The sequence below is a fragment of the Struthio camelus genome, chromosome 2, assembly GCF_040807025.1.
Source record: "Struthio camelus isolate bStrCam1 chromosome 2, bStrCam1.hap1, whole genome shotgun sequence".
NCBI classification, from domain to species: domain Eukaryota; kingdom Metazoa; phylum Chordata; class Aves; order Struthioniformes; family Struthionidae; genus Struthio; species Struthio camelus.
Window position 1 is genome coordinate 41,441,109 of NC_090943.1, and position 24,488 is coordinate 41,465,596.

A 24,488-nucleotide genomic window follows, 5' to 3' on the forward strand; every position below is an offset into this window, starting at 1 on the left:
TAAACTACATTTAACAACCAGCTGAACATATCTCATTCTTCTTTAGCAAGTCAGTCAGCAACCTGAGAACTTCACTTAATCACAGCTCTAATTTTCCTCTGCTCATTCTATCAATCTCAGATAAATACATTATACCTCATTAAAAAATGGTAAGAGTAGCATGTTCTAAATCTAATCTCTGACCATCTAAACATAAATCAGAGGTTCCTAAAGCCTATACAAAACCAGCTGAAGAAAACGCAAACATGAAAATCAAATAAATGCTTCCAAGGAACAGAGGACCCAAAGCGAAGGACTCCTGAGGTAAGCAGTCACCAGCATACAGTACCACAAAGGATGGCTTAAAAAACACATATGCACACAAAAATAGTTCACAGGAACAATTCCCAGTATTTGGTGGGAATACATATATACCCTTCTGAGACAGAAAGGAGCAGTGTTATCTCCATGTGCTGGCTTCTAGCTGGCTCACTACTTGCCTGTTGCTAAAGATTGCTGGGGTTCTGTCTGACCCCAGGGTTATAAAGGTGGTTTCAAAACCATTTGGAAAACACAGAGATGTGGTAGCGAAAAAAGGAGCTGAACCACTGGTACTGCTGGCAGAGCAGAGGGCAGAGACATGCAGGCTCTTGGAAACGAGGAGAGTTTAAATTTAATGTGATCTCTAATACGGACAAAGTAAAAGAAGTTGAGAAGAGGAGTGCAAAAGACTTAGAAAAAAGAAAAACAAGCTGTAGGTCTTACTACGTTCAAATTAAGTTACATGAACTCTATTAGCTATGAACTCTGGAGGCCTCTGCTAAAATATAGGTCATCTGTGTCAGACAAAGACAGGCACAAAAGGCACAAAACTGAGGATGATCCCCCAATTGTCCCTTCGAGAGGAAAAGAACAGCTTTCGTAGTCAGAAAGACAGTGAAGGACAAGATACCAAAAAGAAGAGAAGACAGGTACAATCTGTAACTCAAAACCATTCAGATCTGCTGATCTGTTACTCTGTACTTGCCACAGTCAGGACGCAGAGTATTACAGTTTGCAAAAAGAATGATATGATTTTTATAACACTTTTAAACTTCCAACTGCAGTTTCCCTTTTTTTCCTATACTGAAATCAGAATGAAGGCTTGCATCACATTTTTTTAAAAATTTATTTAAACCTCCTCATCGCACAAATACACGTGCGTTAGTATTTCGGAGAGAGGCAGGTAAGCTTCTCTTTAAAGGGCATAAAAGTAGATGCTCAGTCCAAAATATCTGCCTCAAATACCACTACAGGGAAGCAATGCAACTAAAAGCGACACGGATGGTCAAATTGCCACACATGACACAGTGTGAAATCGAGCACAAAAGACATGGCAAACACAGATTTTTAACAAAGACGGATGCTGGCAGACAAGGAGGGTAACTGCACAGTCTCAGCCACACTCCTCAGAGTCAGGGAGGGAAGAAGTGAAGCTGCTTTTTTGTTCTCTACGCAACAGTGCCGCTCGGTGGATGGACAATGGCAGTGAGCTGGAGATGGAAACCCGCCAACATGAGAGAAACCCGGCGGTGGGTCTGTCCCTCGGCTGCCCAGCGCTGATGCTGCAGGCATCCCCGTTGCAATGCTCCCCGTTGCCACAGCAACCGTACCTGGTTGGGCTGGGAGATGCTGCGCAGGGCCAGACACCTGAGCATCGCTGCCCGTAACTACATCTCCTGGTAAACAAATAAAAACATTAGAAGGTTTTCCCAACAAATAGAAATCACTGAAGTAAAGACCTGTAACTTCTGCTTTCGCTGCAAGATGCCGATTCCAACGCAGAGCATCTCGGGAGCAAACTGTGTAAGATTAGGCAAAAACGCATGGGAAATTTAAGGATCAGCATATTATATGCCATACCCATAGGGAAAAAAGTAGTGTTTTTCAGAGGCAGATTTACATAAAAGTTTGAATTAAAACAAATCATCAAAAACATTTTGTTCCTGGTACTTTACCCTGACAGTGTCATTGTGATTTGGGAGTATCATATTCTAACTTGGTAACATTTCATAATTAGCTAAGAGTATGCATATTTATATTAAAAAAAAAGGAAAAAAGCATTTGTTAATCAGTATTTTATGTTATTCATTACTACTTATTTCTGCTGGACAACTTCTTTTTTGCTTCAACAAAAGCTTACTTGTTTTCTAGACAAAGTTCATAAGTAATTGTCAATATGGAGTGCTTTTCTTTAGGGCACATTAGGTGACTGAAAATTCTGTTTGTGTTACAACAAATAGCTCAGCAATATCTACTGATAAAATCAGACAGTAATCAGGAAAAGTCCTAAAGAGTTGACCAAAGTTTTGGCAGAACTTCATTTTGAAATTGGTCCTCTAACATGTGCTTGTGATAAAGTGGCTTTCAATTCAAATGAAAGGATCTAGAAGGAAAACTGTATCTTCTACTACTGTTTAAATATTACAGAAATGGGGTAGAGTCAACATCATAGGGATGAAGCGAAGGAGAAATGTTTCTTTTTTTCCTAGCAACACATTGCCAGTTGGTAAGCAAACAATATGCAGCTTCTGTACACTCCAGAATCCTATGGAACACAAAGGGCAACTACTTTGCTTTTTTTCTCGTGACACTCTCATTACCATTTTTTTTGGCCTTTCAAGACAACGAGCTCAACTTACAGTCCAATGAACTTAAGATTTGAATTTAACCTTTGTGTCAGTTAATTCTTTCACCGTGTAGGATCAAGGGACTATTTTAATCCCTTTTCTATTTGCAGGCTACCTTGCATAAGTAATCAGTAATGATACTCAATCTCCTCCTTCTGTGCTGAGGGCAGGCTAAATAGGATTATATATATATTATATTATATATTATTAGGAGAAACTGATTTCCAATTAGGTGTCCAGATGCTTTGTTCAGCTATGATTTGTAACAGAGAAGACTGATCTGGAATTACAGGCTTGCAATTATGGTTTTTAATATTAGTCTGCTGTTTTTCCGCTTACATTATCCAAATTATATGCATTTTTCTAATAGGAATTCAGCAAGTACAAACATTTCATGGCAAGAAATAATTACTATTGCTTATATAAAACAACCATCCCTCATTTTGAGCACAGCAAAAGCTATCCCTTAAGGTGGAAGCATCAGTGATATCTGTCACTGCTGCTCCTTGGTGAACTGAGTGGTAACAGTGTCAAAGAAAAGCTGCAGAACTGGGGATGCGATTACTTTGCCAGTCCTGCAAGACATTTTGTTTCCAATGACTTCCTCACACTTAATGCAAAGTAGATTAAGGCAGGCAATTCCATCTCTTTGAACTTAGCAACCCTCTACAAGTTAAATTAAATTATCAGCACTACTTGAGCACTCAAAACCTGAAAGGGCAAATATAATCTGAGAAAAATGGGTAAGTTCTTTTATTAATTTGATGCCTCTCAGATTTACAGTACTTTGGTCCGTTACATTGTCCACCTGAGCACGTGTGAGTATTAGTTCTAGTGGAAGCATAAGTGTCTATCAATTTAAATCCTAACTCCATACTTCTGCCTCTCTCAGCTAACGAAATAAGCTTGAAGAGGTTAAGTGTAACTGAAAACACAATGATGAAGAGGAATAGAAGACAATTAGTTAGAGCTAGCCTTCTAACTTTGAAGCCTTATGGTTACAAACCACACAAAGTAGCTTTTAGGTACCCAAAAGTCAGAGAAAAATCTAGAGTTCCAAAAAAAGCCAGTACACAAAGTGGAAAGGCACTTAAGAAGTTCAGCAGAAACAAAACGAGCTGAGTAAGAGAGTCTCAGGATTTAGGTATATCCTAAATCCCAGTCCCCCAAATCACTTCACTCAGGGCTGCGGTGAGGTGCCTCCATTCCCTGGGAGCTATAGGAAAGAGCCTATAGCACTTTCTCGAAGTGGCGATACTCTCTTTTCTCAAAGAATTTAAAAGACTTAAAATTAAGTCTTGACGGAGATGACGTTGCTCACAAATGTATCTGCATTGGGCTTCAAAGGGGTCTTTTTAGCCTACCTCCATCACAGTGTCATTGCAAATAAGGAATTTCTTTTTGAAAGCTATTCCTGTATTTAAACTTCAGAGAGAAGTCGCTGCATAGCTTCCAAGAGACTTTATATTTCCACTGACATTTGGACTTCTCTTTAAAAATTTAAACTGAAGCACTTCCAAATGTAGTTAGTGACCATCACTCAGAATTACTGTCCAACTGCAGGTTATACACAGGTAACTGTATATATAATCTGGAACAACGTGCATGCCACTAATATATAAAACAAAACTCATTTTCATCTCAATTGATTAAAGGGTAAATTTATACTTTGTTGCCTTTAAATTACTTCTGCAAGTGTTGCTCCAAATATGGATAGACAGCATAGGGTGAGAGGAAGCTGCAGGTACTGAAATGTTACAGCAGGTTTTACTCTTACTGCGTCATTAATTTGCCTATTTTTTGATAACTTTACCAAATCTCAGTATACCTGTTGATACAGAAATATGTGCACAGCTTGTGCATGACAATGACTGCAGCATAACTACAAATTTTTATTTCAATTCATGTACAGAGAGTATGGTAATAACAGAAATAAGGTCTGTTTTTATATACGCTAGCTAACATGTTGCACAATTCAAGTTTAAACAAGGTCATCCTTGGCCAGCTCGATCAAGATTAAATTACACTATTACACAACTATAGAAGTTGTTTCAAATTTTACCATCTTTTCACCTGAAGGAAGGAAAAGAAAACCACCACCTGAGGACTACCCTTCCACTCAAAAAGTAAAAAATCCTGCTTTTCAGTTTCATGTTTGCCCAGCGTTGGTGCCTGGCTGGGAGCAATTTCTGAGCTTGTTCTAGGAATCAGAGAGAAGCTACTATCTGGAATTTGTCAAGCAACTATAGCGACTCTCACAAAAGTGCCTGCATATCTCTGCTGGAAAAGAAACACTGCTATAATTGTACTTCTGATTTCTGCTCACTTGGTTTCTGCTGGGCATGCAATGCATCGTGACAGGACTGAGTCCGGACCATACGGGTGCCATGGGAAAGAAAAAGAACACCAGAGCTACAGAGGTGTAAAGTATTATTTCCCTTCTCTTATACTTTCAAATGTGGTCAATAACAATAGTAATAACAAAGATGCAATACTATGCAGTGGCTCAAGTGAACCAGCATCAGCCCTCAAACTGATGCAGTATCACTCTACATACTTCTAGTAGAGAACACACCACCACAGGCTGTCTTAGGATGAAAAACAGAAATACACCTTGAGCCTAGCAGAGTATAGAAACAAGTACTGAAGCTGAGCTTGTGACTTTGTTGTTTGAATAAACTGTCCTCAAGAAATGCAAAGAAAAGCCTTCAGAAAAAGTGGCATTTATTAAACAGAGAAAGGGCAGAAGACCATCACAAATTATTAAAAGGCAAATGCTATTGTTCAAATAACTTCTCAAATAAGTCCCTACTATTCTAAACGGAATAAGATTTTGTTTATCAAAAACGACTTTGCAAGTGACCCAACTTTCTTCACTTGTACTTAGCTAATATTGTTATGTATGGGATTTGTGCCAATAACCTGTAAAAAAACTATATGAAACTAGTCTTACAGTTAAAAAAGCATTGTATTTAAAAGACTGAAAAACTAATGTATAGAGAGACAGCTAACGTTTATGGTAGTTATGTTGTTTGCTGGTATGTCTGACATAATCTCTTGTTAACATCCTCAAAGGCTCAAAACTTTCTGCAGTGTTTGTCCACTCTTGACAGTAGCATCTAATTCTGCATTACATTGCAAACGTGCTGTTCTATATACCTACTATTTACCAAAAAGTTTTTTTTCTTAGTCCTCCAAATATGTATCGTTCTATTTAAAAAAAAAAAAAAAAAGGACTTTCTTCAGTCCTTAAGGTATATAACAAAGCTTTCTGCTGTTGTGCAACTGCCTTAGGCCTTTACCTTTGCCCAGCTGGACCGGCATGCTTTCGGACTTCATCATCCTCTGCTGCTGTGCCTGGTGGTGGTGGTGGTGGTGGTGGTGGTGATACTGGGGGGCTTCCACTGTGCCTCTGACGGGCATCGCAGCGGGAGGGAAGCTGCCGCCGCCCCCAATGCCGGGAGGGCCCACAGCGCTACCTGACGCCATGGCTGGAGCAATGAGCTTTCGGCCAAAGTTGAGTAAGCTATTGGAGACCTTGTTAATGTTCAGTGGGGCAGCCTTAGCACTGGCACTGCAAAAAAACAAAAAGCAAAAGGGCAATTATCACATCCTTGACAACAGATTTAGCAATACACGCACTCTTTTCCAAAAACAGGGAAAAAAGCTGAAGATAAGAGCATTACAAACTAGTAGACATATTTTTGGCCCTTTCTTCCTGGAAAACGCGGACTACACACAAACAAAGCAAGCACTAATAATGGAGCTGCGATAAAAAACAATCCAGGCTTTAAACAGCCAAAAACATTTGAAAGCTCTGACTTTTAGTACTTATTAAAAAACTGCTTCATTATTTACCTCCGTTACATTCCCTTAAAGGTAAATACAAACATAACTCCAATGCAAACAATTCTTTCATTTCATTCAGATTTTGAGGCTGGTAAAACGGGATGTCCTTTGCTCCTACTCTACCTTTTGCCCAGCCTAGCCATTTCAGGCTAAGCACTTACAGCAGGGACCGTGACTTCAGAAGCGATTTTGGCTGAAGAACTGCTTCAGGATAGAATCCATACTTTGGATCATGATCCTTATCACAGTTTCTCTTTATTTTTAACTACAGTGGCTATTTAATTCACTTCAGTTATATGCAACATTAAGAATGAAGAAACTGCCGCGCCATTTAATCTGTTTAAAATAAAGAGGTAAAGCAGTTTCTAGTTCCCAGTAGGGGTGTTCACATAATACAGCGATCAGAAAAGTCATTTCTATTCGTTCACGCAATATATTCCTGTTTTATATAGTTAACGATTGAAATACCTTTCACAGAAACATATCAAAATCACAGAGACCATTCCACACTTGAGGTTTTATTTTAATGATCTATTCTTCAGAGATATACATAGCTGTGTTTAAAAAATTTCATGAAATACATTTAATGAAGAACAAGATGATCACTGTACTGAGGAAAAAAAAAGTTTCCTCTGTTTTGTGAAAGTTCATTCAAATATACATTACTAATGAATTAATATGGATGACTTGCAACTTGTGCATGCACCCGAAGAAATAATTTTGGTTTTGCTTTTCATATCATTTCCCTGTTTATCTCCAGAGCATATTTTTTTTTGAATATACAGTATAAACACCCCTCCACCCACCCCAAGGTACACTCAGAAAATAACAACAGCTAAGTTGTTTAGACCCAGAACAGGTAATGTTAAAATGAGAGAACTACAAGAAAGTATGTGAGCCTGCACACTCCTGAGACACAGCCCTAAGCCATTGGGGGCCCTTCTTGCCCATATCGGTGATGAAGAAACAGAGCATGTAGCATTTTTCAGAAGGAATAGCAGTGCAGAGACTGAGACGCAAACGGCATTAAGGCTTGTCTCCTGCTAGTCTTCCCCCTTCCTATTGCTGCTTCCCAACTTAGGGGAGCTGGAAAGGAATGACTGCTGAATATTCATTGTAGAACATTTTCCCGTCTCCCCATTTTATTGACTGTCACTGGTATTATAAAATGTCTTTCTGTAGTCACCCCAGAATGACTGACAAAGTAACTACAGAAGGAATATCTTCAGAACTACAAAACACCCTTGCAGGAGTCCCAAATGGCCCCAGAAGCAAATTCAATAGTCCTAATGATTTCATAGAACAGGATATGCTATAATGTTTATTCTTATAAAATTTCACTCTGCTACTACCTAGCAAACTCAGTTATTAATCAGTTCCCCAAGGTACTGCAGAGACACTTAAGGAAAAGAAGGGAATTTTTTCTACTCCATTACATATATGTGGCATTAAAAGAGTCAGCACAGGGCCTTTAGTTTAATGCCTTCTCCATCCCAGATAGAAAACATAGTTTATAGCTTTTAAGGTGAAAGAGGAAATGTCAAATACTGCCTAAGCAGATAGCAACAGTCTGCAACTGAACCTATTCGCATCAATGTTTTCGAGGACTGCACCAGTAAATAACTGTGCTACAATTCAAAATCTGAATGTGAGTATACTATATCTGGCATTTTTTTTTCCCCCTCAATCCTCTAAAACTAATCAGCTAGGATGAGGTGTTAAATGCACCTCCAACATCACCTGAAACATCACTTTAGAAGGAAGATAATGGGTTACACATTGCGTCCTGAGTTTGTGTTGCCTCCAAGTCTGGAGTCTTTGACTGTCAATAAAAAGAAGCTTGACTGTGCATAAAACACGGTATTTACTGAAAGCAAATCTTTTTCTCTGACAGGCTATCCAAGCCACAAAGACACTGGATGCTTTGAGTTAACAGCATCACTGGAAACACAATGGCCTACAGATATATGAGATAAAGTTACAGGGGGGCATACCTTTCATGCAGAATAGAATAAAATTTGGAGTTCATGGAAGCTTTAAGGTATGGAAGCCCTTGGTCGGAATTCGGATATGTATGCCCACCAGTTTTCTTTTCATTATATGCTTGCCTAACAAAAAGTATTACTTCGCCTTCTACACTGTCCTATTTGTTGCTTTGACACATACATAGACCCAGAAGATGCTAATTTATTTGTATTTTCAGATGGTTGAAAAGAGACTTTCTGAGATGCTTCACTTTACAGAACAATAAACACCAAAAAACCTTTTCTAGGCTGTATGTCCAAAATACACGTTTTAAAAAGGCTTTACACAGTAATATGCAATACTGTTTTAAAATTATTTGAGATCTAGAAAGGATAGTTATTCCAGCTTCAAAAACTTATATGTGATTTGGCTCTACTATGAGCTGACTGATAACGAGCTATCTAAATTTCTTGTCAAGAAAAGATGGTCTTTAATAAAAGCATCCTTAAGTAGAATTTACTCTGCGATTTATTATAAACTGCAGCTTCAGAAAATGAACAATAGCAAGGTGCTAGATCTCTGGAAAAAGTAAAACTAAACTGAAGTTCAGGAAAATAAGAACAATGGATCTATTTCTTATCATTTAAATGTCTGATATATTAATGCAAAGGATGATTAGAGTTAATGATCCATTAAACATGGATCAATGTCTACGTTTTAGCCATCTAAATGTACCAGACATGCACAACAATTACAAGAAAATGCTGATTGATTATGTTGTAGAGTTATCAGCAGATGCATTTAAAAGTAAGGCATCCGTTTAAAAACATGAACATCAAGGGGACGTGAATTCCATTTATGAAGCAAACAATTTTGTTTCATCACAATAAGCATCATTGACCTTGACTATGAATGGCATATTTTTAAACTTGCTGTAGGAAGATGAGTCAATCTCTGCAGTTTTCTGCTAAGATGGAAATGTTTTGTTTTAAGTAAGCCTTATTCAAAGGCATTTTCTCGTCAGTAAGAAGTCAATGAGAGACCAATTTATGAATATGACAGATTAAAAACTTTTATATAAGTGACAAAATAAGCAGTATATATTAAGAGGTTTATGAAGATATTTCAGTGCATTATTGAATCGGTGAACTGAAGAGGATTACTACATTGTTATCTAATCCATCTCTCTGTTCACTGCAAAAGCATTTCCTAATGTTATATTTTCCAGTTCTCTGTTTCATACAATCTTAAACAGATTCACATCTGACCTACTCTAAATGTTCCTGGGTTGAAATGAATTTTTCCCAGTTATTCCCCAATCTGAATTACTCTAAACAACTTCCCCTTCTCCCTAGTGTGTATCCTGCATACATGCGTGCAAATGAACTTACCTGCCTACCTAGATTTAGTGGCCAATTGTTCCCTCAGAACTTATGTTTCCAACACGCGCCATTCTTGTTTGGGCTTCGTGTGGTTTTTTGTTTTTAAAATCCTTGCACTGTCTCTTTTAGCATTTTCAAATAAATTATTCTTCATTTTTTGACAGCTTTTGACAACAGTTTTTCTTAAAATTTTTAAAAACAACATTAAACAAATGCAATGAAATATAGTAATTTTTGCCACAACCCTCCCAACTTCAAAGCCTGATTTTCCTAAAAAAAAAGAGGCTTTTGCAGTCACTCTATTTAACATCAATTTCTGTCCCTTATTCCATTTGTAAAGGCTTTTTAATTGACTCGGTTTTAGTTTTTAACTAATTTTAAACTGATTTGAACTGCATTTGACAGAGGCACAAGTGTCTTAAAGTCAGTGAGTTCCTGCAAATCAGCGTGCACACGGCATGCTTGGGGGCGCCAGGCAATCCTAGGCTCCATTTGTTGGACTGTGACTGCACCGACCAAAGCAAGGCGCTGCTACGTTGCCTTGTCCCACAGCCAAGAGGCAACAGCCACCAGCAGTGGGCACGGATGTCGAGGCCACCCACTCATCCTACAGGCACCTTCAAACCGGCTACCAACAGCTCAAATTAACTTGACATGGAATTTAAGCAGCATTGATGCAAACCACTTCTAAAAGAAGGGACAAATGCTGCAAAAAGGTTTAGTAAAAATTAGTGGAAACTGAATTTATATTGATTTCATTTAACTTACACAGCTTCTGGTGAATTGACACTGCAGATTGCTACCAGAGGCAGCATCAGAAGTAGTTCAGCTACAGAACCCACACTGGCTCCGTTTTATCCCCTGCTTTTAGCATACACATCATTGCGTACAGACAACCTAAGCCTTAAAAGAAAAATGCCAGTGAGCTGAATATAGCACTACCTGCAAAGCCTTCATTCTTCATGTAATAACAGGCAATGTAAAGATTCAAAACAAATTTCACACAATAAACATTTGTGCTTCTAATACTGCTTATATAATTCTTATTTGGGATAAAAGAAATTTATTCAACATTTTGTTTATGTAAGGTCTTAGTGCAGTGAAAACATATTCAGAAATAGCTTACCGGGTTTTATTCATCAAGTCTGCACCACGTGCTTTGTAATAATCTAAATTCTGTTGGAATTGGTGAGTCACTGGTCTTGGATTTTTCTAAAAAAAAAAAAAAAGTGTTACAATTTAAATAAATAAATAAATATACACACACATCCCTTGCTGGAACTTTCTGAGGCAATTTAAAGCAGAGAGTAGAAGCATTTTTATTAACGAAGATCAAAAATCTAAAGAATAATTTCTCTTTTCCCAGGACCATGGTTCCTAAAAGTGAAGTCTTAAAATAATGAGAAGTGTTAACATTAAGTCTACTCCACGGTTATAGAAAGTGGCTAGTGTTCTTCCACAACGAGATAGGACGGATGGCTGCAGTGAAAATGTGTTTAATTAGATTTCCAATTCTTCGGAAAGTTCAGATCCAGATCTAGTTTTGTCCTTCCTTTAACTCAGATACAGAATTTTATCATCATTAAACTAAAATGAGAAGTTTTCAAAGGAAACGATAAAAATAAGGATAACTTATGAGCTTAGCTTACAGTTTGAAATGAATGCAGCACTAGCGCTTTAAGCCTTGGTTAAGCAAAGAATTACTTTTAGTCAGACGGCCTAAACGTGGCCACTAGATGGCACTCAGAACCTTTTTTCCTCTCTAAATTTCACCCTGTTCAAACCAGAGGCCCTGAATAAGGAACAGTTCTCTGGTAATATAATGTATATAATTAATACTGAAACCAGAAGCTATTTATTAGTCTCCACCTCTGCCACAAAGTAACTATTTCACTGGAGCCCACTGCCTTCAGTAGTACTGAAATCATCGTTTTTGGATCTAATATTCCATCAAACATTGATTTAAGTGTGGACCACAGTATATGTATAAAGATATTTGATTAAACTAATGAATCGTGAAGGACATTAATTGAAAATAGAAATGTTTAGGTAGATATTTTTAAAGTAAAAAAAAAAATTGCATATGGATTCAACCAAAATAATAGCTACAGAGACGCATATACACACACACACACACACACACGCACATATATATGTATATTTATGAAGAGAAATGGTTTAAAATAATCCATTTCTAGTATAAGAAAAAAGAAAATGATAAATACCACTCAGTTTTTCTGCGTAACAATCAGAGGTATGGTATAAAGCATTTCTAAATACTTTTCAAGTATTTGCTTAAAGATTTATCCATTTATAGGCCTTGCATCCTGATCTGCCTTCTTCAAGTCCTGTTCGTAGTAAATACAGTTTTAATGAACTATGCACTAACCTTTCTGAAACAGTTGTTCACAGGTGAAAGTATATTCTTTTTCTGAGGGAGTCATTCTTCAGCTCTTTTTCACTTTCACATGTGCTATCTTTTCCTTCCTAATTTCAATATGGACTGAAGTATCCACAATTTATCTTCTGATTTTTGAGAACTGCTGTAAACCCTCCTCCCTTGATAAACATTCTGATTTTTAGAGGAGGAGGTCGGATTTGCATTTTAATAATCAAAATATTGCATATGCACAAAAAGAGAGAGGAAGATTTGAAGAGGTGGCGGAAATCAGAGGTTAAGGATGGTCTCTGGGGTCAAACTTAAGGCTGGGAATTTCCAGATCTTTTCATGTTGTCAGACTTAATCTTGTATGAAATGTCTCATTTCCTTTCTCTGGAAACACATTAAACATATTTCAAAGATACCTTCTTTGTAATGTTGATGAAAAAATGAAACAACTAAAAGCTATTAGACAAGTATTAAAAAATTCTCATCTATTCTACCACCCACATTGTAACGGCCGCTGTACATTTTTCTTCTCTTGTTGTAAGAACAATATTTGCATAACTCTACCCATTCATATGGCTTGTGAGTCAGTCCTCATCAACTGACAGCAATAACAATGAATCAGCTTTAGCTACTATTGCTCTAGTTTGGCAATTCAATGCATTTCTATGATAATCAAATCCAAACTGACGCGATGAGGATAACCGATGGTTGTACGGCTACTAGCAATTTAAGTAACCAAATAGCATAACTTTTCTCTCGTGAATTAAATAACTTTCTTCCTTATGTGACTTGATGACCTTTTCAACAAGAACAAGAGAAGGTTAAAACAGCTGCACTTCTGATTCACAGAGCAGCCTTTTGAAAAATTCACTTTAACAGTTGCTTGTCCAGCTTTACAAATCATTTCCAGGAACTCGGTATATATTTTAATCTTAGCAAAAACAATGGAATTTCTTTTCCACCAACCAGCAAACCAACAATATGATTACACTTGGCTTCTGAAAAAAATAAAAGGAGGAAAAAATCATGTGGAACAGTTTCTTGAAACATATTTATGCAGAAATGACAAGCAATTCAAGACACAAAAGGCTGATCTACTATCTAAGCACTTAAAGCCATTAATAGGAATAATGATCTAACCTGAACATATGAATGAGGCTCAAGCATTACTTTCACAGGGGCCTATTTAAATTCCTATGAGGTTTAAAGGTATCAAAGAAAGAAGCCGTTTAAAGTACTATTACAAGGAGTGGAAAAAAAGCCCTCAGAAAAAATAATGTTGAAAAAACAACATTAGAAATGCAAGACAGTAAATACCAAGGGTTATTACTGGAAATCATTTTTCAACACCACAAAGATATCCTTTCAGAAAATTTTGTTAAAAAAAAAAGGATATATATGTTAGCAGGCAAGTATCGGTGAAGTAGCAACAAATATTAATTACTCCTGAAAGCTGCACTTCAGATAGCAAAAAATACGGTTTATTAAGATTATGTTTACATTATTAGGATAACATCTCCTTTGTCCTTTATACCATTTTTAATCCTTTCAGTAACTTATATATAAGAAGCGTAAAGGAAAACCTATACAGTTGCAATGTCTCTTCCCTATCAACTTTAAAATAATTCCTCTCCCTAAGCATCCAGTTTCAGCTATCCCCTGCAGTAGATGTTTTATGCATTAGGACAGAAGATTAAACAAATCTGATTTATAGCAAAACATAGCTGTGTTGACTAAAATATTCACAGTGACCATATTTTTTCTACATAGTGCAATTTAGAATGATCCTATTTATGGTTTTAATTACTTCGGCTAGTAAAGTTTTCTCTATTTTGTTCAATTTATTTAAGTATTTTGACTAGTACCTCAGATAAAAATCTTTTTTCTTGAAAGGAAAATGTTGTTGAAATGATGGTGAAATCAACCCTTCAAATTAGTAGTTTGCTGTCTGCCCCTAATAAATTGTGCAAGGGCATTAAACAGAGGAACACATTTACGTTTTTCTCTTCTAAACCAGAATGCTGAAATCGGAGAGAAAAGCTGCCTGTGCCAATACTATAAATCCCTCTTCCTCACACCCATTTTGTAGTAACAACCTGCTGGTTTTACAGTTATGCTGCTTCTTTTACATTTTTACCTAGAGTGAGCTTAGTTTCAACTGATTGAAAACTCCAAATTAATACTTTTAAAATGACAACATATTAAACACAGCTATAGAAGCACACGTAGAAACCGGTGGGATTTTGCACTTTTGTCTCTGAAAAGTATACTACCTGCAGCCCAAATGCAAGGGGTAGCATAAAATGCTTCAGGTATCTCTTAGGTATTCCTGATTCTCAGCCCCTCCTGGCATAAAAGATCCCTCCCTTCCTCATTTTAAAAGAGAGAAGCCTGTTAAGTCACCTCATTTATAGGTACACTGTACTGTTCAAAAAAATCCATGCGCCTGTCTGCAGAAGTCTTAACCCCGGTCATCGCTCTTCTGTTCTCAATCACAACCACGTTTCCTCGCTCCAACTCCCAGGCCGGGAAGGAAGTTCCCAGGCACTTTTCCTTTTACTTCACTCTCCTCCAGGGGAAGGGGTTTCGAGTTCAGTTACCCCCGGACCTGCTCTTTAACCGGCCGAGGGGCTGGAGCAGGGAGCCGAATCTCACTCCACGCGCGGCAGATCCTAAACTCCCATAAACTGCTGAAAAGCTCTGAACGTCCCCAGGGGCTAAGGACCGTGCTCCCTGCCATCCAACCCTCTAGCACAACTTTAGACGGAGCGAAACACCGGGCTGCTCGGGCTCCTGATGACCACAGAAAATCTCATACGCCGGCCACGTTGCCCACGCTTTCAGATTTCACTGATGTACGATGTCGGAGCGGGGAAAAAACTAAATAATTTTACCAACCCTGAATTAGGTCATTAAAAATAAAAAAAAAGGAAAAGAGAAAGTGGTCATTAAAAAAAAAAAGAAAAAGAAAGAAAGAAAGTACACCCTTCCCCTGCCTGGCTTCCAAAGGTAACTTGCACATAATTACCTACAGAGTGGATATGATATAGCAAAGCAAGCTTGTGTCGTGCAAGTCACAGAAAGATTGTTCTACAGCACATCAGGAAAACCAGGTTACTGCCGCGACGTCATGTTTAACTACTGGAATACGCACTGTTTGTAAAAGTTTACATGCAGGTGCTAGCGGAAGAATCTGTACAACACTGTTTTTAATTCTTTATCCATGTATTTTCTTTTCCCTCTGTTTTTTGTATATTAACAGAAAAAAAATCAAATAAAATCTTGCACAAAATCTGAAGGCTCAGAATAAGAGACAACAGCGAAACAAGACTTTCAGTATCTCTTATGAAAAATGACTTACTTTAGTGAACACGCTATTGCCTCAATGCCAAGGGAAAAACACTCGTCATTAGAGAAATGAATTGCTCAGCTGTTTATAAGCAAAAAGCTCTGGGGGAATTTCTCAAGGCCCAAAACACAAAGCATTGCAGGGTTACACAAACATATGTTGCAGGTGTTTTAGGGCAGACAGGTGGGGGAAAACCTCAACTAGTGAAAAATACTCCACTTAATAGATTGTATCTGAAACTAGATAACCTACTTGCGACAGAGAACAAACAAACAAACCAGCGAACTAGACACACACACAGCAATACTCTCACTAAAATAATGATCTCACTACCGCTGAACGGGGTTTTTTAAACTAGGCTTTTTTAGTATTAAATAAATGCTGCCAAATATATATCTTTTTTTCTAAAATAATGACATTTTAAGCCTAGAACAAAGAACAGACTGAATTACACACCAAAAAAGAAAATGATAAGGTTGAAGCATTGTTCATTTTATTTAAACAAATTTTTCTAAGGAGACAGCTTACTATAATATCCCCTTCTGAGCTGACAAAGCAACATTAGATTTATCATAATTCTCCTAAAGCCTAAGATATTTTTATATTACAGTGCCATCTTTTCCTTCCATTTGCCTCTAAGTAAAGTTGGAGAAACATCATCCTACATTCACTAATGATTAGGAGATCTGCAAAGGTTTACCTTCTTCGCCACATATACTTTTCCTCAAAAAAGATGATGCGAATAGGGCAAAATTTCCATTGGGAAGAGAACTGAAATATAACAGCTCAAATGAGGGTGAGAAATAAACTTTCAGTTCTGCAGCAGTTTTTTTCTATTATGCACTAATAATTAATATGAAGTGCACATTAATAACTACCCAATAGCTTGCACAGATAATTTAACCTTTCTTCTCTTTAGTCTTTTGTCAGGTATCCAAGAAGCTGTCTCCACTCTACAACTCGACTTACACAGTATAAGCAAGGGCTTAACATTACATAAACATTTCAAAATATTTTGTATGCAAAATAAACAACCCACCCAAACTGTGTAGCACCCAAAGCAAATGCCACTCCCCAAACAAAGCTCTCCTTTCACCTTCTAGTTTTTCTCCTTCCTAGTTATTTGTTCCGCTAAATCACATGCCCTGACTGTGGCACGAGAGGTATTTCATCCACCTACAAACCACTCCGTGAAATATCTACTGAAAAGAAATCAAATTGTGAGACATTAGAGGACGTATTATGCTTCCACCGATTTCAAAGTGATTCAATGCCAATAGTTAAATAGTATTTAATACATAGGTTGATAGTCTGCATCTATCAGTCCTACCTATGAGAGTAGCACAACAACATGAGAAGTATCAGGCACAGAATAATATAGAACTTCCTTTAATCACGGGAGTCAGGAGATCTGTACACTAACGCTGGCTTTGGCAAAGAAACACCATAATCCTCAAACTGGGAATAATACTTCCTGTTTACGTTTTTCAGAAAGATGCTGTGGGTCTCAATCGCAGAACTTGTTATTTACAATGCAATAACAGCATGAAGAATTATCCTGTTTAATTGGTTATAAGGAAAATTAGGAAGATCTATTTTTCTGAAACAACAAAAATTCCCAGAAAGAATTTAAAAGGAAAGAAAATTTAGTTAATTGGGTCAAGGCAAGAAGAAACCCCTGAACTCCGATCAAGCTGAAATAAATTATCTCCAGTTTTGTTATGTGGCAATCCTTTATTCCCCTGGCAACTAGAAATCTCAGATACCAGGAAGATATTTTAAATACCGTGCATTAGGCTCTGTTTTTAACTTTATACACATATTTTTTTCTCTCACGGGGGCATTCTATGACAAGAGATAAAGAAATGAAAAAATGCCAACTGAGATTTATAAATACTTCAGTGACTTGAATGAAAGAAATTTCTAGTTGTGTATGTTGGCTCCTTGTCCTAACTAATTCGAAAGCCTTTTCTTCATTTATAGTTTTACACTATATTGCATTTTAACAGGTAGATCAGATCATACCGAATCAGCTTTTATCGATATCCCAGACAAAAAGACTCCAACCTGCTAATGTTCAAGTTCATAACCTGTGTAAAATCCCCATCTTGCATAAACAGAATTGCTTAAGTACCTTTTAAATCTGCCCCTTAATTTAGTCATCTATTTTTCAACTGAACCCTTGGTTTTAAGAAGTAAATTAACTAAATAGTGAGGTATAAATCCGACAGTGTTCAGCCCTACCCCATGACAGATTTATGCTCTGACATCTTGCAGCCCCGCACAGTTAGGAACAGGAGTTTTACAACATTGTAGAGGAGAAATCGAGGCTTTTGAATGGCGCACACAGCAAGCCTTGCTTTAAACTCGGGAGTGTTCCAAATTATGAGATTTAAAATATGACATCTTTATGTACAGAAAAGCCACCACATTATGGTTTTATTGGCACTCGTTTTGGACAACCTGCATAACTCACTGATGGCTTTGTGAGTAATGCAGCTATCCTAAGCTTATACTGATAAATCCCTTATAACTGCACTTCCAGTGTTGTATCTTCTCCAGACACATGCTTGTACGCAAATCTCACATATCAGTGAAAAAAGAACATTTTAAAGGTGTTATTCAGGTTATTTCTGCTACCTGGAAAAGAAACAGATTAATTTCTCTTCTGCTTGTAATGTGCTACATAAAACACTAGAAAAAAAGTCCCTAGGGGGTTAAAAAGGGCTCTTTCAAAGAGCTACATGCGCATATGACAGTGAAAGGAAGATGATGTCCATGTCTTCCCCTCTGAAACCCAGAGACAAGGTAAATCTCTGGTGCTGTGGGATAAGTGACTCCTTTCGTTTTGGGATTCCAACAACGAGGATGCTGCAGAGCCATTTGGATCCCTGCTGCTCCTTAAAACGGTAAGGGATTAAGACAACTACCTCAACTCTCCAAGCCTGACTCTCTATAAAAAGTTATAGAAAAGGAAAAAATGCATCTTGCCACTTCTCTCTATCTCAAAGGTGTTCTGCTGTTCCAGAGAAGTGTTCCCCAGTACAAACAAACTTACTTAAATGGCTTTTGTATACAACAATTAATACATTAATATTTACCATGAAAATATGCCAATGCACTAATAGTATATCTATCTTTATATCAGAAGAGACTGAAATTTAATTCCATCACAATGGACCTGGATACGATTCAGTACCTAATCTTTCATGTATTATTGGAAAGTTTTGAATCCGTTTTTATAGAAATCACAGTTTTTGTTTTGCCAATTTTTGTCAAATAAATAAATTATGATACAAAGAACTTTTGATTAGGTAGAATCAATTGTTTTAAGTATTTTAAGTGCTTCCTTTTGATAAACTGCCTTGCAAACTGGAAGTGATTAATTGAATTGTCAGGTTGCACACAAGAACCATAATCACCTCATTCTAACACTGTTAAATACCTTTTACTACTGCAATTTAATAGATAATATCATTACTCTTTAGGAGAAGGTCACTAGCTTTAGATGACTTTTTACATGTAAGTAAACCAATCATTTGAAAGACACAGTCCCAACAAATTCACATGCAGTAAATTTTACTGGTAGTTAAGGTAATTAGCTAAAGGTGCTTCTGTTTCTTCCTTTTACTTTTAACATCAAATACAGTCAGAATTGCTCTTGCCCAACTAAGGATATCACCTTGCTCAAAGAGAGAGAACAGTTTAAAATTTCAGTTTCCAAAAAGAATTCTCTCATGACAGAGCTTACGAATTCCCAATGAACGTGATTGGGAATGCTGATCACCACGGAAGAATATTCATTTTTTTTTGAATGTTTCCAACTCTTAGTCTGGTTGACTGCTGGTAAGTAGCTGTCTTGACCACTTATTAAACAGTGGACGTGCTACTTGCTGTTCTATACAATGCTATTATCTACTGGCTTTAATATGAGTGGAATGAATGCAAATTCAGATTTGCGTAGCAGCTTCCATTCAAGTACCTTCAGCCACGAAGGTAGGAACAGCGGCCGCTGCCCTGCCCGCAGCTGCCTGCTCTGCAGAAGGAGGCCCCATCGCACCTGCCCGGCAGCCACCAGCCACGCCACCGGCTCTCACTGGCCGCAGCCCTCTTACCGGACCACGCAGTCCTGGCAATGAGACCAGTGAAGAAACGTGCCCTCCCCGCTGCTCCGTGTCCCCGTTTCCGGGCGGGGGGGACGGGCTGCAGCCCCATCTTAGCTGCCACACAGCTCTGTCCGACCTATGACTGCAGGCGGCACTGCTCACAGGGTGCTGCTTCATGTTGCGCTGGCTTCCCTCTGCTTTCACACACGTTTAAACGCGATGGCTATTTAACTGCGGTTGATACAGTACTTGTGGGTTCTTAACCAAATAACCGGCCCGCGCATACAGTACTAACGAGAAAGCAATAGTGTAAATAGCGCTGTCTTTGACAATCTGAGACATCACCTTTCTGAGACCGATGGCTACAGTGACACGTGTGATACGGAGAAATGGGGAGGACTGTGAAGGATTCCTGACTGGAAAAATCTTGACTAGTTGACTAATGAACCACTTTCCAAGGATTTTTATTGAAAATATTACTGGTGATATAAGGGATGCTTTAGAGAAGACGACTGTTTTATGGTGGATTGATTAAAGGGTGAATGTATCAGGGGAGACGGGAATTAACTTTGTGATAGACGAGAAAGTTTTTGTGCTGTAAGTATGGACCACATCATCTTTTCATGTTTTAAAATGCATAGGTGTGGTAGGTTTTGAAACAATGTACAAAAATGAAGAGGATTTTTAATTTGTGGTACACGTACTATTTTTATGTGGTACTATGGCAACATGGTTATTCCAAGTAATTTATCATTAAACTCACAGCTGCCTGTCACGTCTTATTCTATTAATGAAACACAACAACAGAAAAAATATAAAACAATAATTCTTAAAGACAAAACATGCTCTGCTCTCTTGGAAAGCAAAAGTTTATGATTTCAAGAACACTAATATACAAGAACAAATTAATAATATATTTTTAGATGTAAAATGTATGCAAATCTTAGTTTGCCCAAATTAAGCCCAAATCAAAAAGCCTAACATCCAATTTAAGAAAAAAACCATCAATTTGTTCAACCTGAGGTCTTTAGATTACATCCAACCCTACTACACTTGCAAACTGGGGAGTCAGGATGCTTCAAAAATGCTTCAGCTTACTACTACCAGCAATTGAACGTGGATATAAAACCAGAGGTCTCTGTGTAGTACCACCGAACCACTGAGAGTAAATGCTTTTCTTCTCTGTTTCTCCTGAGTGTTTCCCCCCCAGACAACTGCTCAGCTTTTTTGGAAAACCTTGTTTCCTTTATCAGTCACATCTCTCACTAAGCCATCTTTCCTTTGAAGTGCAGGTGACCTTATGCATTTCACCGCTTCCTATCATACTGGCACCTCCACTATCCAAGATACCTGACTACTGCATCTAGGAGCGCCTTGGTTACTTGCTTTTCATATACTCGAAACACCTTAAGAAATTAATGTATAAATTGTCAGTCTCCTGAAAAATCAGTCACCTTCTTCAGGGCTGAAAAGAATGCTGTAAAAATAAAAAATTAAAACCCAAGCGCTCGCTGAGGGAACGGAGCGAGAGCAGCTTGAACCTGCTGCTGTCACCCCCAAGAAACGGACTCTCCACCCCAGGCAGCACCTCCGGGAGCAGGTACGAACTAACGAGCTGCTAATGCCCAAACGCTGCCAGCCACGAACTTCTCATTGGCTGCAATCCGGTCATTCAAGAGAGGTAATTAACGACAGACTGCACACAACGCTAACAAAACCGGCTTCTCCTCCGCCCCGCCCGGCCAGCCCCGACCGCTCCCGCGATCGCGGCAGCTCGCAAAGGCCGGCGGCGGCGGCGGCGGCGGGGGGGGGCGGCGGCGGGGGGGGGGGGGCGGCGGCGGGGGCGGCGGCGGCGGCGGCGGGGGGGGGGGGCGGCGGCGGCGGCGGCGGCGGCGGCGCGGAAAAGAAGCCGCCTGAGCAAGAAGAAAGCGAAACTACGCAAGCCCTTTCGGGCACAGGCAAACTGGCTCGGCGAAAGCTGGGAGACGGTGGCAGCCACTCGAGCAGAAACTGCAGCTCCGAATAAGCGCACAAACAGTATTTCAGCCGTATGTTTTTTTCCCCTTGTCGTTTACTGCGCTGCTTGCGCCAAGCGCTAAAGGCCGGAATGCCACTTTCTCCACCTAATCATTGTAGGAGTGATCACGACCTTCAAACCCGTGTATTATTGCTGAATTCTTGTGGCATCCTCTGGAATCCGAGCCATGATGAACTTTATGATATGACGCCTTTGAAATGTCATGTAGGCTTCAGCATGCATTTAGTTACAGTTTAACATCATTATATCACCGTTTTCAATGTTATCAAATAACTTAAAATATAATGCTGAAAAAACACCAGCAGCAATAACTAGAATATTAGTAGTGTAATTTCCATTGACCAAATACCCTTTCTTTCTTTTTTTCTTTTTTTCTTTTTTTTTTTTAATCGATGGCTTATGATCAGCATTGTCTCCGTGGAATTAAACTCCCAACCAGCTTGCTCAGCAAATCACGTAACTCGCCATGTTAAAATATCTGAAAGCAAACTTGGTTTTCCAGAAATATTAGGAATAAATACAGTAGGCTCTCAGACAAAGGACGGTTGTCACGTTCTTAGCATGCAATGTAAAACAGTAATAGTCTATGGAGTGCTTTAGTTTTGTAATAAGTCATTGTGACAAGGTTAACACTTCAACACACAACAACATACAAACAAGAACACCCAAAGATGAAAATTACTTTGCTTATGTTGCTGTATTAGAATTCTATTTGCTAAAGGGTGAAAACAGATTTGCAGAATTCACAGTTAACTTAAAACAATAGTTTTAAACCTTTTATTCCTAGCCCTGGCTGCCTTCAGGAGGGAAAGAACATCTGGTTATTTAAGGAACACAATATGTTCACATTTTCTATGACTTTTGTTTCTAATTGGGTTTTTTAATTTTTTTTATTTGAACAACTCTAGTAAGAACTATGCTTTTTTAATCACTTTCTGTTTTTCCACTGCCCGCCCTCCATATCTCTACTTCTTAATTTCATAGAATTTGCTTTGAAAATTAACAGTGCTCAATGGTTTTGATAAGTAAAAAAAGGAAGAAAATTGGCCACTCATGGCATATTAAATTCACAGAAGCACACCTACAGTCAGTGCATTTGGGTTTACAGAAAAATCATTGCCTTACTTTCTCATTTCACATATATGTACTTTTGATACTCCATTCTTTCATTTCAAGGTCTACCTTTCTATTCAGAAGGACTGTAAGCACATAGAAGCAACTTTTCTACAAATACTTGAGGAAATTATCTATTGGAAGAGTAGAAATGTGGAACAAATACTTTCCTAAGCAGGTTAACAGTATCTCCCCATGCAAAGATAACAACACTGATTTCAAACTTGAGGTTTCATTCTACATTTTCCTAACCGGAGCTAGGCAAATTCAGAAAAAGCTTAAATTCAATTATACTATACTGATCCACACTCATGCCTGAAAAATTAATATCTCTGAGCCCCCCTTTCACAGACAGGTGCATTCATTTGTCTTCAGGTATTACAGGCTCTGTATTTCTCTTTGAGGGCAGTGGTACATACCAGAGATGTGGAATCTAAAACGTCCTCTTATGCCAGCTGGGGTCTACCGTGGTGAAAGGAGAGCTGCTGCAAGCAGCACTAGATTAATGGTGAGCAATAGCTACATTTCATATTATTACTGGATAATGCTTAGGCTTGTATTCTGAGTCCACCATCAGGTCAGAAAATTGTATTTGTCCATCTAGAAGAAAAAAATTGCACCTGTCCTTTAAGTATAGCTTTCTTCTGACATATAGGTTGCTCTCCCAGTGATGACAGCAGTGAAATGCAGCAACCAAAAACCGAGAGGTTCATCAAGCCAAAGTTTAACTCATCTAATATTTTACAAGACAAATAAGTAAGAAGGTATCAGTTATGATGGAATAAGGAAATGGAAGAAGAGATAACAGATGATATTAGAAGCGTAAACTCAGAGGATCTCTACAATCAGAAGTTATGCATTAGGTCCATCTTTACTATTTCACAATTTATGACATAACTGTTCTTTAAGAAGCTTTCAGTTTTAGGAACATGTGATTTAGGAACACTGATTTCTTCTAGTCCCAATACTCTAGTGAGGTTATTTGGCATTTATCTATCTGCAAAAATAATCCTGAAGAAAATGTATGAAGCAAATGTACAAAGCGTTGAGAGGCCAATTCCTCTTTGTTCCTGTCCATGATTTCTAAACTGCATGTTCTGTCCAGCTGAGATTTCAAGCTCTGAGGGGCAAAGAGCAAGTGTCTCTCAGAAATATGGAGGGCCACTAACCTTTTTTTTTTATGCTCAACAAAATAATGAAATGAGCTACTGGACCATGTAACACTCTCCCACAGAAAGGAGAGAGAGTTCCACGACTTCACACATTAAAAACCACGCACAGTCTTGGAAGAAATGCCATATAGAACAGGGCAGCTCTGGCCCAAGAGATCTAAGTTGCACTGAACCAAATTTAATTTCCCATTAGGAACCAGAAGCTAGTGATGGAGAAATGCACAGGAAAATATCAAAGGAGGAAGAAAAACCATTCAGTACTGAATTTTTTAATCATCACTTACAAGTTACACATCTGACTAAAATCTCCTTGTCTCTTTTTCCAGTCTTAGGGAATTATCTTCATGCAGATAGGAGAAAAAAATAATCTTTATACCGATTTTAAGACTCCAGCAAGGCCCATGATACCTTGTCGAGTCTTCCCTTTCACTCTACGAAATGAAAAATTTTGACAGACTCAGAAAATTTTTATATGAA

General features: G+C 38.2%; 1 protein-coding gene across 16 annotated transcripts in view; it reads right to left on the reverse strand.

Annotated features, from left to right (window-relative positions):
- The window catches only part of TBC1D5 (TBC1 domain family member 5), a 328,685-nt gene that overhangs the window by 51,562 nt on the left and 252,635 nt on the right, over positions 1 to 24,488 (reverse strand). For 11 of the 16 annotated variants that reach the window (XM_068935344.1, XM_068935349.1, XM_068935340.1 and 8 more), the window contains 3 exons: positions 10,971 to 11,056; positions 5,951 to 6,222; positions 1,632 to 1,697 (listed from right to left, as the gene is read on the reverse strand). In XM_068935344.1, the coding sequence (XP_068791445.1) occupies positions 1,632 to 1,697; positions 5,951 to 6,222; positions 10,971 to 11,056 (424 nt within the window). The remainder of the gene's footprint in view (positions 1 to 1,631; positions 1,698 to 5,950; positions 6,223 to 10,970; positions 11,057 to 24,488) is intronic. The other 5 variants (XM_068935353.1, XM_068935351.1, XM_068935355.1 and 2 more) reach the window with 1 other exon arrangement.